Below are 13,224 nucleotides of genomic sequence, written 5' to 3'. Positions count from 1 at the left end.
GAAAAAAATATATGTTTTATTATATAAATGTAGCTGGGTGGTATTTGAACTTATAAGAAAGAGATTACTTCCCTTTAAGAAAAGCGAGCCCTGATGATGACGAATCCAGTCGTGTGTCAAGTAAACAAATCCTTGATTTAATCGATGTTCTATGTGAGTAAATGTGATGATCATCATTTAATCTTCTGTAATAGGCTCTGTTCGTTTCATCCTGTGTATGTATGTAGCACTGAGGAAGTCAAAAGGGACAAATAAAAATTGCACCCCCTTTAATTTTTTAACTTGGTAAAGACATTATTGTTACATTTATTTGTATTACTGGATTGCACTGTGTTCATTTTGGTCTCAGGTTCATCAGCAGGGGGCACGCAAGCGTTACACTATGCATCAGTTCAGTAGCTGACTAACATAATAGGGCTGCGTTCCAGTCCAATATTGTCATGCCTGTAATGATAGGCATTCTATTGAGTAACCACAAGGTGGCAGTATAGCCTTTGCTGCTGTGTGATGATATATGTGGTGAACAGACGAACAAGTGCACAATGTTGTTGGATATACCATGTTGTGGATGTCTAAGAAATAAAGTTAGCTTGCAGCTCACAGAAGCTAGCAGCACAAAGGTTCATGCGTGACTTCTTGAATAACAGAAGGCTGAACATTACATGGTACCAGGACAGGGGTCAAGAAAAGAACTGATGCAAGATGGACGCAGTAAAACCACCAACTCCGCTGAAAATGACGGGGAATGTGGACGCGAACTGGCGAACCTTCAAGCAACAATTTCAGCTCTACATTGCCGCGGTTGGAGTTGATCGTCAGGCAGAAGAAAGAAAAATAGCCCTTTTGCTAACCATTGCCGGAGCGGAGGCTATTGAAGTATTCAACACCTTTGTATATAATGAACCTGATGATAAAGACAAGTTTGACGAGGTCCTAAATTTGATGAACACTGTCTTTCGAAGAAAAATGAAACTTACGAGATATGTATTTCGTTCTCTTCTCCAACAGCCTGGTGAGTCATTTGATAATTATCTCACCGATCTCAAAATAAAAGCTCAGTCCTGCAACTTTGGTGATCTAAAAAACTCAATGATAAGGGATCAGATAGTATTTTGGACAAATGAAAAGAAGCTGTTGAGAGAAGCGGATCTCACACTGGAAAGTGCAATAAAATATGTCAAGCTAATGAGCTGGCAAAGCAACATGCTCTTACTTTTCAAGCGGCGCCATATGACCAAGAAAGCGAGTCCGTGAATGTAGTGAAAATGAAAGGAAAATCATGGTTCAAGTTCAAACAAAAAGACAAAAACAGAGACGATGATCAAACACAGTTTGACTGTAAGAAGTGTGGTGAAACGCGCAGACTGAGGCAATGCCCTGCATTTGGGAAAACATGTGCAAAGTGTAAAAAACAAAATCACTATGCGAAAATGTGTCATACCAGAAAAAAGATACACAAAGTGCAGGAAGACCCAGATGACAGTGATGATTTGAGCGAGACATTTTTCATCAAAATGGTGTCGTGTGAGAAAAACTACGTGCAGCCCCAAAATGCAAGTGACACAGAGCATGCTGTACGTGCAGTAAAAGATGACAAATGGACTGCACCTCTGTTAGTCAATGGGACACTAGTAACCTTCAAAATCGACACCGGAGCCAAAGCCAACTTGATCAATGAAAATGATCTGAAAGCTCTTGCAGAGAAACCAAAAAGAGTTGCAGACAAGGAAATGCCATTAAAAGCATACAACAATCAGCCAATAAAAACTATGGGTGGTTGTAGGCTCAAAGTGACTGCAAAATGCAGACAACACAACTTGATGTTTACAATAGTGCCAAGTGGACACGAGTCGATCCTTGGAGACAAAGCATCTGAAGATCTTGGACTAGTCAAGAGGATCTACCAGATCAACAGTGACAACATAAAAATAGACAATCAAATCAAAAGGCTGTCACAAAGCGAAGGTAGTACAAGTATTGTGAACAAATAGGCGACTGTCTTTAAAGGACATGGTACACTACCTTACACTTACAAAATACAGCTCAAGGAAGATGCTAAACCTGTAGTGCATGCCACAAGGAGAGTGCCAGCACCTCTTAAAGCAGGACTTAAAAAGGAACTGAACAGAATGACACAGATGGGAGTCATCGAGCGAGTGGAAGAGCCCACAGACTGGGTCAATTCCATCACATGTGTTAAAAAAAGAAACTCCCCTGAGTTACGTGTCTGCCTAGATCCTAAAGATTTGAATGAAAACATTAAAAGAGAACATTATCAAATCCCCAAGCGAGAAGAAATTCTGAGTGAAATGGCCGGTGCAAAGTACTTCAGCAAATTAGACGCCTCGCATGGATTTTGGCAGCTGAAACTGGACCCAGAAAGCAGCAGGTATACCACTTTTAACACACCATTTGTGCGTTACTGTTTTCTGAGGCTTCCATTTGGCATTAAGTCAGCGCCAGAGATCTTTCACAGAGCTATGTCAATATGTCAATAATAGAGGGTCTGGAAGGAACACGAGTGTACATTGATGACTTAATTGTCTGGGGAAACACAAAACAACAACATGATGAGAGACTTGAGAAGCTGTTACAGAGAGTGAAAAAGTACAGACTAAAACTAAAAAGAGAGAAATGTCTTGTTGGAGTGACATTAATGACATTCTTAGGAGACAATCTCACAGCAAACGGCGTGCTCCCAGACAAAACAAAAGTGCAAGCCATACTGAATATGCCGGCTCCAACTGATAAAAAAGGAGTTTTGCGAGCAATGGGGATGATTAACTTTCTGGGTAAGTTCATTCCCAACCTCTCCTCAAAAACTAAATGCCTCAGAGAACTGCTGCATCACAACATTGTGTTTGAGTGGACAACAAAACATGAAAAAGATTGGAAAGAACTGAAGAGAACTGTGACTGCTGAACCAGTTTTAACCTACTTTGATCCAACAAAACCAACCAAAATCTCCACTGATGCATCAAAAGACGGACTAGGAGCCGTATTGCTACAAATGAATTCACACCTCAAATTCATGATGGCGCCGGTGTGTTTGGCTGGCCGTCTGTTCCCTGTCCTGTTTATTTGGTTTTATATTTCTGTTTTAACTCAAAATGTTTTTACTTTATTTGTCTATGACCGTCAAATGCTTTTGAATATAAGGGACTCTGTTGAGATTTCATCGAACGCTGATTTAAAATTCTTTCAAACAAACTACTTCCCTCCCTTTTTGAAAACCGTCCCGGCCTGGGAAAGCCGGTTGCCGTGGAATTTTCATGGAAAGAAACGCCGTAGGAGAAGAGGAAAGCGAGCGGGCATTGCAGCTAAACTGAAGTTAAGTTTAGTGCGTCAGCTGAAATCGCGTCATGGTTTGGATTGCTCTCAGCTCGGGCCTGGATCCGGTCGCTTTGTTATGCGGCGATCGTTTGAGGTGGCTCAATGGATTTTACCTGTGACCCAGGATACACTTTTAAACTATTCCCGCCGTCGGAGACCCAGATCTCGTCGCAGAGGTGTAAATCTCTGCAATCTTCGCCCGCTGTGCCGTGCAGCACAGCCGGACTGCGATCCAGTAAGTGTCAAGATGGCTCTGGTAAACGCAAGATCTCTTGCAAATAAGACATTCATTTTGCGAGATTTCTTCAACTTAAATAAACTGGATTTTTTACTAGTGACTGAGACTTGGATGAGTATGGGGGATACAAGCCCCTTTTCAGAACTTGTGCCCTCAGACTGTTCTTTTTTTAACTGTCCTAGACTTTCTGGTAGAGGCGGTGGGCTTGCGTCTGTTTTTAAAAGTAATTTTTGCTGCCGATCTTTAAAGACAGAAATGTTTTCTAGTTTTGAAGTTCTCCTGTTTCTGCTAAATATGGATCAGTTAGCGATCGCTGTGGTTTATCGCCCTCCAAAACCAAATAAGGATTTTTTAAATGAGTTTGCAAACTTTTTAGGAGACATTGTTCTTCAGTATGATCGTCTTTTGATTGCGGGGGATTTTAATATCCACATTTGTTGTGAGTCAAATTCCTTGGCCAAGGATTTTACTAATCTGACTGATTCTTTCGACTTTACGCAGGTGGTAAATGGTCCAACTCATAAACAGGGCCACACACTAGATCTTGTGTTGTTGCACGGTATTTCGATCTGTGAACTTGAAATCTTTGATTTGAGTTTCTCTGATCATATGCCTGTTACATTCACTTGCTCCTTCCCAAATGAAGTTACAAAAACACAGAGGGTTTCACAGCAGATTCGTACCTTTAGCCCTTCATCTAGTGATTCTTTTTCTTTTCTTTTCAATGAGGCTTGCCAAATGTATGGTCTTGATTCCCTTTCAAATTTGCTTAATGTTGATGAACATCTTATGTTATTCAATTCCATTAGTAATGACATAATGAATTCTGTGGCTCCACTAAGAGAAAAACGGCAAAAGCCTAAAGCTGAACCTTGGGTAACTAGCACCACACTTGAACTTAGACGGGTTTGTCGTAGAGCGGAACGAAAGTGGAAAAAAGACAAATTACAAGTGTCTTATGAACTTTTACGCGAGTCATTCATTACATACCAAAAGTCAGTAAAAGCTGCAAAATCTCAGTATTTTTCGGACATTATAGCAAAAAACTCCCACAAACCCAAAATACTTTTTACTGTTTTAAATTCGGTTGTGAATCCTGTGAGTGCTGTCTGCTTTAATGCATCAACTGCAGTATGTGATAGCTTTTAAAAGTTTTTCACAGATAAAATTGTTGATATAAGACTAAATATTGTACCCTCAAACTATGATCCATCTATTCTTTCTCTCTATGTCGCATCCTTTCAATTTCAGACAGTTTCTTTAAATTTACTTAAAGAAATTATTAAGAAACTAAAACCTACTACATGTCTGCATGACATTATTCCAACACATTTTTTGCTGCAGATTTTTGATGTTGTTGGACCTAGTATTTTAGATATAATAAATAAGTCCCTTCTCACAGGTGTTGTTCCTAAATACCTAAAACATGCAACTGTTAAACCCCTACTTAAGAAACCCAATCTCGACCCAACCATACTTTCAAATTATAGACCGATTTCAAATTTATCCTTTATTTCAAAAATTTTGGAGAAAGTTGTTTTGGAACAACTACAGAGTCATTTGGAGTTAAATAGTGTTTTTGAAAAATTCCAATCGGGGTTTAGAAAATATCACAGTACTGAGTCCGCTTTATTAAAAGTTTTTAATGATATTTTATTGTCTGTTGACTCAGGGGATTCTGTGATTCTCGTACTCTTGGACTTAAGTGCTGCCTTTGATACTGTGGACCACAAAATTCTTATCTCACGACTTGAACAATGTGTGGGTATTGAAGGCTGCACTCTAGATTGGTTTAAGTCCTATTTGAATGCTAGAACGTTTTCTGTTTGTCTAGATGGGTTTTCTTCTTCTGTTTCTGTTTTGGATAATGGAGTCCCTCAGGGCTCCATTCTGTCACCAGCTCTGTTCTCGTTGTATTTGCTTCCTTTGGGGACTATTTTCTCTAAACATGGGGTGTCATTCCATTTTTATGCTGATGACACCCAGATTTATCTGCCTCTAAAGAAAAATGACGAAAAGGGCCTACGCTTATTATCAGCGTGTTTGTCTGATGTTAAGTCCTGGTTTTCCTTAAATGTTCTGCATCTAAACGAGAGCAAAACTGAAGTTATCGTTTTTGGTACCTCAGGTGTTTCTGTTACTCCTGATGGCGACCTGGGAGATTTGGCCCCCTATGTAAAACACTCTGTGACAAACTTGGGTGTTATTTTTGATTCTGCTCTTAAATTTGACAAACAGATAAGTGCTGTAGTTAAATCTAGTTTCTTCCAATTAAGACTATTATCTAAGGCTAAGAGTTTTTTAACTTTTGCAGAGTTTGAGAGAGTGATTCATTCGTTCATTTCATCTAGACTTGACTATTGTAATTCTCTTTATATTGGAATGAGTCAATCCAATATTAGTCGTCTTCAGATGGTTCAAAATGCAGCAGCCAGACTTTTGACTGGCACAAGGAAGTTTGATCATGTTTCCCCAATACTGCGTTCGTTGCACTGGCTGCCAGTTTGTTATAGAGTTGATTTTAAAATTCTGCTTTTTGTTTTTAAAGCCATGAACGAATTAGCTCCAAACTATCTCTCTGATCTATTGAAATTAAATGACTGTGCTAGATCATTGAGGTCATCTCAACAAAGACTGTTGATGGTTCCAAGATCAAGACTGAAGACGAGAGGTGATCGTGCATTTTCTGTTGTTGGTCCAAAACTGTGGAATAGTCTTCCTGTATCTTTAAGACTAATATCCACAGAGTCTGTTTTTAAATCTAAGTTAAAAACCTACCTGTTTTCACAGGCTTACAATTGTCCTTGATTTTAATGTTGAATTGTCAAATTGGTGGTTCCGATGTAAACTCCCTTTATCATTTGTTTTGCGGTCGGTTTTTGTTTTTAAGATATTTATCCTGTTGTACAGCACAATGGCCAACTACTGTTGCTTTTATTGTGCTATATAAATAAAAGTTGATTGATTGATTGAAATGAATGAAGAAAAATGGCAACCTGTAGCATATGCATCGAGATCAATGACAGAGACTGAAAAACGCTATGCTCAGATTGAGAAGGAGACGCTGGGCCTAGTGTTTGGGTGTGGGAAATTTCACACTTATGTTTATGGACTGCCCACATTCACAGCAGAAACTGATCATAAACCACTCATATCAATCCGTAAAAAGAATCTCAATGACATGTCGCCCCGAATCCAACGCATGATGATGACATTGCAGAGCTATGACTTTGACCTATACATGCCAGGTAAATACATAGTGCTTGCTGACCCACTTTCTAGAGCACCAGAACTCAACAGTGGCACAGCTGAGAACACCGCAGCAGAAGATACTGAAACACACATCAACATGGTCACTGCCTCACTGCCTGCAACAGACACCATGCTGCAGCAGATTGTTAAAGAGACAGCAAAAGACTCTATGCTACACAAAGTGTCTCACTGTGTAAAAAACGGCTGGTCGAAAGGAGTTTGCCTGCAGTTTTTCCCGGTGCGGGCAGAGCTGTGTATGTCAAAAGGACTCCTGCTGAGAAAGAACAGGATTGTGATCCCACAGACCATGCGCAAGGACATGCTTCAGCGTCTTCATGAAGGACACCTGGGAGTGGAAAAATGTAAGAGAAGAGCACGTGAAGCCATCTACTGGCCAGGTATCAACAAAGACATAGAGGAAATGATTGAGAAATGTGACATCTGCCTCAGACACCACTACAAACAAGTCAAGGAGCCAATGCTGGTGGCCGACCTTCCCACTGATCCTTGGCAAAAGGTGGGCACAGATTTATTTCATCTGTATGGCAAGGACTATCTTCTTGTTATAGACTATTACTCGAACTACCCTGAGATTGTGCAGCTCTCCAGCACCACCGCACAGTCTGTTATAGTGCACATGAAAGGGTTCTTTGCCAGACACGGAATCCCACATTGTGTTGTGAGTGACAACGGTCCGCAGTATGACTGTGGAGAGTTTAAAGAGTTTGCGAAGCACTACGGATTCAAGCATGTTACCTCAAGCCCATTGTACCCACAAGCCAATGGTCAGGCTGAAAAGGGAGTACAAATTGTTAAGAGACTACTGAAGAAAGCCAAGGACGGTAAGACTGATCCTCACCTTGCTTCACTAAGCTACAGAGCTGCACCTCTGGAGTATGGAGCATCCCCTGCTGAGCTACTTATGTGTCGCAAGCTCCGCACCACACTACCGCAATTGCAACCAGGACGAGACAATAACAACTGGATTAACAACAAAAAGAGACTCAAAATCAGACAAAAAAATGGCCTATGACAGAGCTACAAAAAGTCTGGAACCTCTTTGTGAAAAGGACACTGTGAGAATCGAGGGACCTAATTGCTGGGACAGAAAAGCGACCGTGCTCAGTGAAGTCGGACCTATATCTTACATTGTGGAAACAGAGGATGGACATAAAGTGAGGAGAAACAGAAGTTCATTCTGAAATGCGACAGAAAATTATCTGTAACTCCGCGAATGCTTGTCACTGTGGCATGAAACATGCACAGCAAAATCCCCAGTGTTAAATTAACACTCCTCAGTGTACATATGTGTCCACACTACAGAGTGTTAAAATTAACACTGAAGCAGTGTTGAAGTTAATGAGATAATTAAGTGATGACTGGCCATTAGTGGTGACACCTGATGATAACAAGCAGAATCACTGAAGGAAAGAGAAACGAGAACAGAAAAAAGAGAAACACAAGAACTACTGACTTTGAGCCATCATTGCACTTATTATTTTACCAGTTTGACTTTATTTCTGTCATACATCTACACACAGTCTTATTTAGATTTAACAGACGTTTAGATGGTAATGTTTTATGGAATGTTTCGTTTCAAGTCGCCATTATGGTGGTCAGTGTTTGCTTTAGTTGGGCTCTTGACCCTTTACTTTTTAACATTAGTATTTATCTGGCTGCTCCATCTCTGTGTTTATAAAGGGATCGTGCTGGCGGATGAAGAGCGGAAGATCTGGAGTGAAGATGAAGGACGTAGAAGGTGAGGATTCTCAAACGTGAGATGATCAGGTAAGGAGCCGGTGAAGTTAAGACGTAGTGATCAACAAGACCAGACGATTGTGAAGTGAGGGGTGACTGCTGATATAGGCAGTGCTGAAGAGTGATGACGAGTGACGGCTTGCAGGTGCAGGTGATGGAGGAGTGTGTGCAGGTGATGGAGGAGTGTGTGCAGGTGATGGAGGAGTGTGTGCAGGTGATGGAGGAGTGTGTGCAGGTGATGAGGAGTGTGTGCAGGTGATGGAGGAGTGTGTGCAGGTGATGGAGGAGTGTGTGCAGGTGATGGAGGAGTGTGTGCAGGTGATGGAGGAGTGTGTGCAGGTGATGGAGGAGTGTGTGCAGGTGATGAGGAGTCAAGTCAAGTCAAGTCAAGTTTATTTGTATAGCGCTTTTCACAATACAGATTGCATCAAAGCAGCTTCACAGTATTAAATTAAAATAATACAACAAAGTTTGTTTCAAGAGGAATTTATTGATTGATAAAATTAAATTAGATATCCCCAAAATATCCCCAGGAGTGTGTGCAGGTGATGGAGGAGTGATGGAGGAGTGTGTGTGCAGGTGATGGAGGAGTGTGTGCAGGTGATGGAGGAGTGTGTGCAGGTGATGAGGAGTGTGTGCAGGTGATGAGGAGTGTGTGCAGGTGATGGAGGAGTGTGTGCAGGTGATGGAGGAGTGTGTGCAGGTGATGGAGGAGTGTGTGCAGGTGATGAGGAGTGTGTGCAGGTGATGGAGGAGTGTGATGGAGGAGTGTGTGCAGGTGATGAGGAGTGTGTGCAGGTGATGAGGAGTGTGTGCAGGTGATGGAGGAGTGTGTGCAGGTGATGAGGAGTGTGTGCAGGTGATGGAGGAGTGTGATGGAGGAGTGTGTGCAGGTGATGAGGAGTGTGTGCAAGTGATGAGGAGTGTGTGCAGGTGATGGAGGAGTGTGATGGAGGAGTGTGTGCAGGTGATGGAGGAGTGTGTGCAGGTGATGGAGGAGTGTGTGCAGGTGGTGAGCAGGAATGATACTGGGAAGTGTAGTGCTGAGGGTGACTGAGCCTGTGACTTTGACAATCATTTTGTTAAGATATTTTGTAACAAAAATGCATTTGAATAATACAGGAAAGTGTGAATGTGACCTGAACAAAAGCAAAAATCTTTCATGTGTTTTAATACAAAAACTCAAGACACAGATTTACTTTGAATGCGACATTAGCTGCACATTTAAATTTATTTCACTATACCAATAAATCCTCTGGCCCTCCCTCTTGAAAATACATTTATGACATATTTTGTACGAGACAATTAAAGTAGTGTATTGTAAAATGGGTCCTTACAAAAAGAAACAGCTTTCTGACCTTCACAAACAAAAATATAATTTTGCAAGATTGACAAATTTATAACTTTACAACTCTGAATGTAAATTAATTTATTTCCCTTCACCATGCACACATGAAACAGTTATTTATTTATTTTTGCCAACATTTACTTGAAAATTTTTCAGCTTAATTATTCTGAAGAATCTGTAAAAATATGCTTTTCACCCTCCACCAAACAATCCTGTGTTTACAAAAGACTAAATCAAATTTAAGAGCTTTACATCAATAACATTAACAGCTATAAAATAAGACACTCGTATAACGGTTTCCTATCATTCAAGTTGAATTATGAATTTAAAATTCCCAAAACATTCACTCTGTTATATAAAATGCACGTATAATAATGGCACTTTTTATTTCCTGATCGTGATTGCTGTAGTCCTCAGTGTTGTTTGACACAGCAAAGACATCTGAAGAACTTCCTGAACTGCTGTCTGACCTGGACAAGAATGAGACGAGAGGAGCTGAGTGACTTCATGACATCCATTTAACCTCTGAAACTCATGAACCACAGTGGAATTTCCGGTAACATTTAACGTTCAGTTGTAAGTCATTTTTAAGTGGTTAGTTAATGATGAACTAATCGTTTACAAAACATTCATAAATATGCTGATATAGGCCTACTAAGATTTTATGTATGTTTTGTAAATTCCGTTACAAGTCATCTACAATTGATTAGTTAATGATTAACTAATCATTTACAAAACATGACTATGCATTTCATAAATGTTTAATAAATGATGTTAATTTTTTTGTATGTTTTGCTCACATCAGATGCACAGTGGTTAAAGACTCCATGTGTTTCAGAGAAGACAGCCGTCTATACCCTCACCAGTCAGCACTTACACTGCAGCACACTACACACTACACAGTACACACTACACTACACACTACAGAAGACAGCCGTCTATACCCTCACCAGTAAGCACTTACACTGCAGCACACACTACACTACACACTACACAGTACACACTACACACTACACTACACACTACAGAAGACAGCCGTCTATACCCTCACCAGTCAGCACTTACACTGCAGTACACACTACAGTGTTCAACACCTGTTATAGATGATGTGTAAACGCATGAATAAATCATTTACAACACTTTCTGCATCCCCTAATCTAAAGTGTAAACTATTCATCACTTGTAAATGTGTTACACATCATGATCACAAAATGTTAGTACATTACTAGCTAATCATTTATGAATGTTTTGTAAATGGTTAGTTCATCATTAACTAACTACTTATGACTTACAACTGAACATTATAAAGTATTACCGATACTTTACTTTTATATACTGTCTCTAAAGAGAGTGAAACCTATGGAGTGTGATGATAAAATGGCTGAACTAATTACGGAGGACGAAAATGATTTTAAACACTGAAGTTTGAAGTAGTTTAAAAACGTGGAGTTTGAGAGGAGTAATGCTATGCATGAGGACAGACAGACATATCAAAGACATTATATTCTGAAGCTGTGTCTGAAACCGCTCACTCGTTCACTCATTCACTAATCCCTACATAGTGAATGGCAGTTGAGTGCACTACATCAGCAAAGAGTGAACGAAAATGAGTGAGCGAATTCGGACGCTGACATAATTATCACGCGCCAGAGAGCTCGGACAATTTCGTCATAAACATTACTTACCCATCTTTGATATTTCCTTTTTTGGCTGTATGAATTGTATGTAACAATTGTATGTATGTATTTTTCACGTTTATTGCGTTATTTGATTTAAAAAAAAGACTTGCTTGTCATATTTATTTACTTTTTACATTTATATGTGAAAATAAAAGAGAACAAAACACTACACAACACATTTGTTTATTCAAATATAGATATAACGGTATATATAAATAAATAAATAAAATAAATACATACATACATAAAACTGTCAAAAAAAAAACCCCTCCGTTATTTAAACATTACTTTCATTACTTTCGCGGGGTTTCCAGTCAGTCAAATGATTGTTAAGTGTCCTTCAAATTATTGTTTTCTATCTCGCGTGCGCCGTTGCCATGGTGACATTGTTGCCGTCCGTCATATTTATTTCTCATTCGCGCTCTATCGTCTTATCGTGTTGGATTGTGGGAAATAGTGTCTCAGCAAGTGTACATCGGATGTACACTCGAATTCAGAGAGGATTGTGGGTAAAAGTAGTGAACGAATGTAGGGAATGATGTCGTTCACTCAGAATTCGGACACCACTACAAAATGGCCTACACCCTAAATAGTGCACTATATAGTGGATAGGGAGCGATTTCAGACACAGCTTGACAGTTGGAGTTTGAATAATTTTCACTCATTTGAACATTCCGTCACAAAATCTGGGCCTGAGTCACAATGTTGCTTTCTAAATTTCGGACACTTGCTCATTTTAACATTGTGTTACAGGAAGGAAATGGAAGAATAGTAACATATTAAACAACTGACACTGACATTTCTTTATAATAGTCATGGATTGCCTAAGAAAACAACTGTAATAAACAACTGTAACAGTCTTTCATGTTCAGTTTTGAATGGAATATGGTGGTAAATTGAGTGATGTCTGACCTCATTATTGAGGACACAATAGACCAGGAAGATGAAGGTTCCCTGCTGGGAGTTCAAGATCAGGAAGAGGATCTCCAGCTCCTTACTGTCATTAGTGAAGAAACCCAGAATCCAGGAGCAACCAAGAATCACAAACTGGGCCAGTGTTTTAACTGTCATAATCCTGCAGAGAAAGAGTTAAAGTGTCTTTATTGACTACTTTTTTTTATTTTCTATGGAGTGTTTGAATCTGAATGTTTGTTACTTGGTTTGTTTCATCTGTGAAACTTCAGCGTTCAGATTTTTGAGAGTTGAGTTCAGACTGATGATGATGTTAATGAAGAGAATCATGTTTAACTGAAAAGTAAAAAAAAATAAAAAATAATCACCTTGTTTTCCCTTTAATATAAATTAAAATCATGAAAAATAAGAAATGTGCTTACTGCTAATATGACACAAACAGGACCCAGAAAACTCCAGATAAAACCTTTATCCATTTTAATCCAGCAACTGTTTAGAGGAAACATAATATAAGAACTGAATGAATGTGTCAAAAATACTATGTCTGGTGTTGACTTTTTTAGTCTTTTTAAACTTTTAAGCTTTTACAGTGTATACATTTTTTTTTTTTTTTTTATCAGATAAGAAATCACAAGTCACAAAAGGCCCAATCTGCTTTATTTCCCTTTAATTCCAAAATCAAATGAACTTAAAAACACAACAAC

General features: G+C 39.4%; 3 protein-coding genes and 1 long non-coding RNA gene across 4 annotated transcripts in view; 1 reads left to right on the top strand and 3 right to left on the bottom strand.

Moving 5' to 3' along the window:
• LOC309494003 overlaps window positions 1-13,224 on the top strand; it is a 195,783-nt gene that overhangs the window by 100,612 nt on the left and 81,947 nt on the right. The window lies entirely within an intron of this gene.
• The window catches only part of LOC309493674 (adhesion G protein-coupled receptor E3-like), a 100,600-nt gene that overhangs the window by 8,385 nt on the left and 78,991 nt on the right, over window positions 1-13,224 (bottom strand). The gene's annotated exons all lie outside the window — the stretch shown is intronic.
• LOC309493630 (uncharacterized protein) overlaps window positions 1-13,224 on the bottom strand; it is a 456,302-nt gene that overhangs the window by 384,766 nt on the left and 58,312 nt on the right. The window lies entirely within an intron of this gene.
• Window positions 9,736-12,963, bottom strand: LOC309493889 (adhesion G protein-coupled receptor E3-like). Its single transcript, XM_082163172.1, has 3 exons — window positions 12,765-12,963; window positions 12,521-12,683; window positions 9,736-10,399 (listed from the first exon to the last, which is right to left on the bottom strand). Exons 1-3 carry the CDS (start codon window positions 12,848-12,850, stop codon window positions 10,343-10,345), a joined length of 306 nt encoding a protein of 101 aa, XP_082019298.1. The 5' UTR covers window positions 12,851-12,963; the 3' UTR covers window positions 9,736-10,342.

Source organism: Leuciscus leuciscus (genome assembly GCF_965113295.1).
Source record: "Leuciscus leuciscus genome assembly, chromosome: 3".
Taxonomy (NCBI): Eukaryota; Metazoa; Chordata; class Actinopteri; order Cypriniformes; family Leuciscidae; genus Leuciscus; species Leuciscus leuciscus.
Note: the sequence above shows the minus strand (reverse complement) of the source record. Positions and strands in the feature narration are given on the sequence as shown.

Bases quoted from the DNA above. Each gene is read 5' to 3' on its own strand.
- LOC309493889 (XM_082163172.1), bottom strand. From the start codon at position 12,850: ATGATTCTCTTCATTAACATCATCATCAGTCTGAACTCAACTCTCAAA. The intron at 12,684-12,764 runs GTAACAAACATT...CTTTCTCTGCAG, and splicing joins TCACAGATGAAACAAACCAA to GATTATGACAGTTAAAACAC. The intron at 10,400-12,520 runs GTCAGACATCAC...ATTCTTGTCCAG, and splicing joins ATTGTGTCCTCAATAATGAG to GTCAGACAGCAGTTCAGGAA.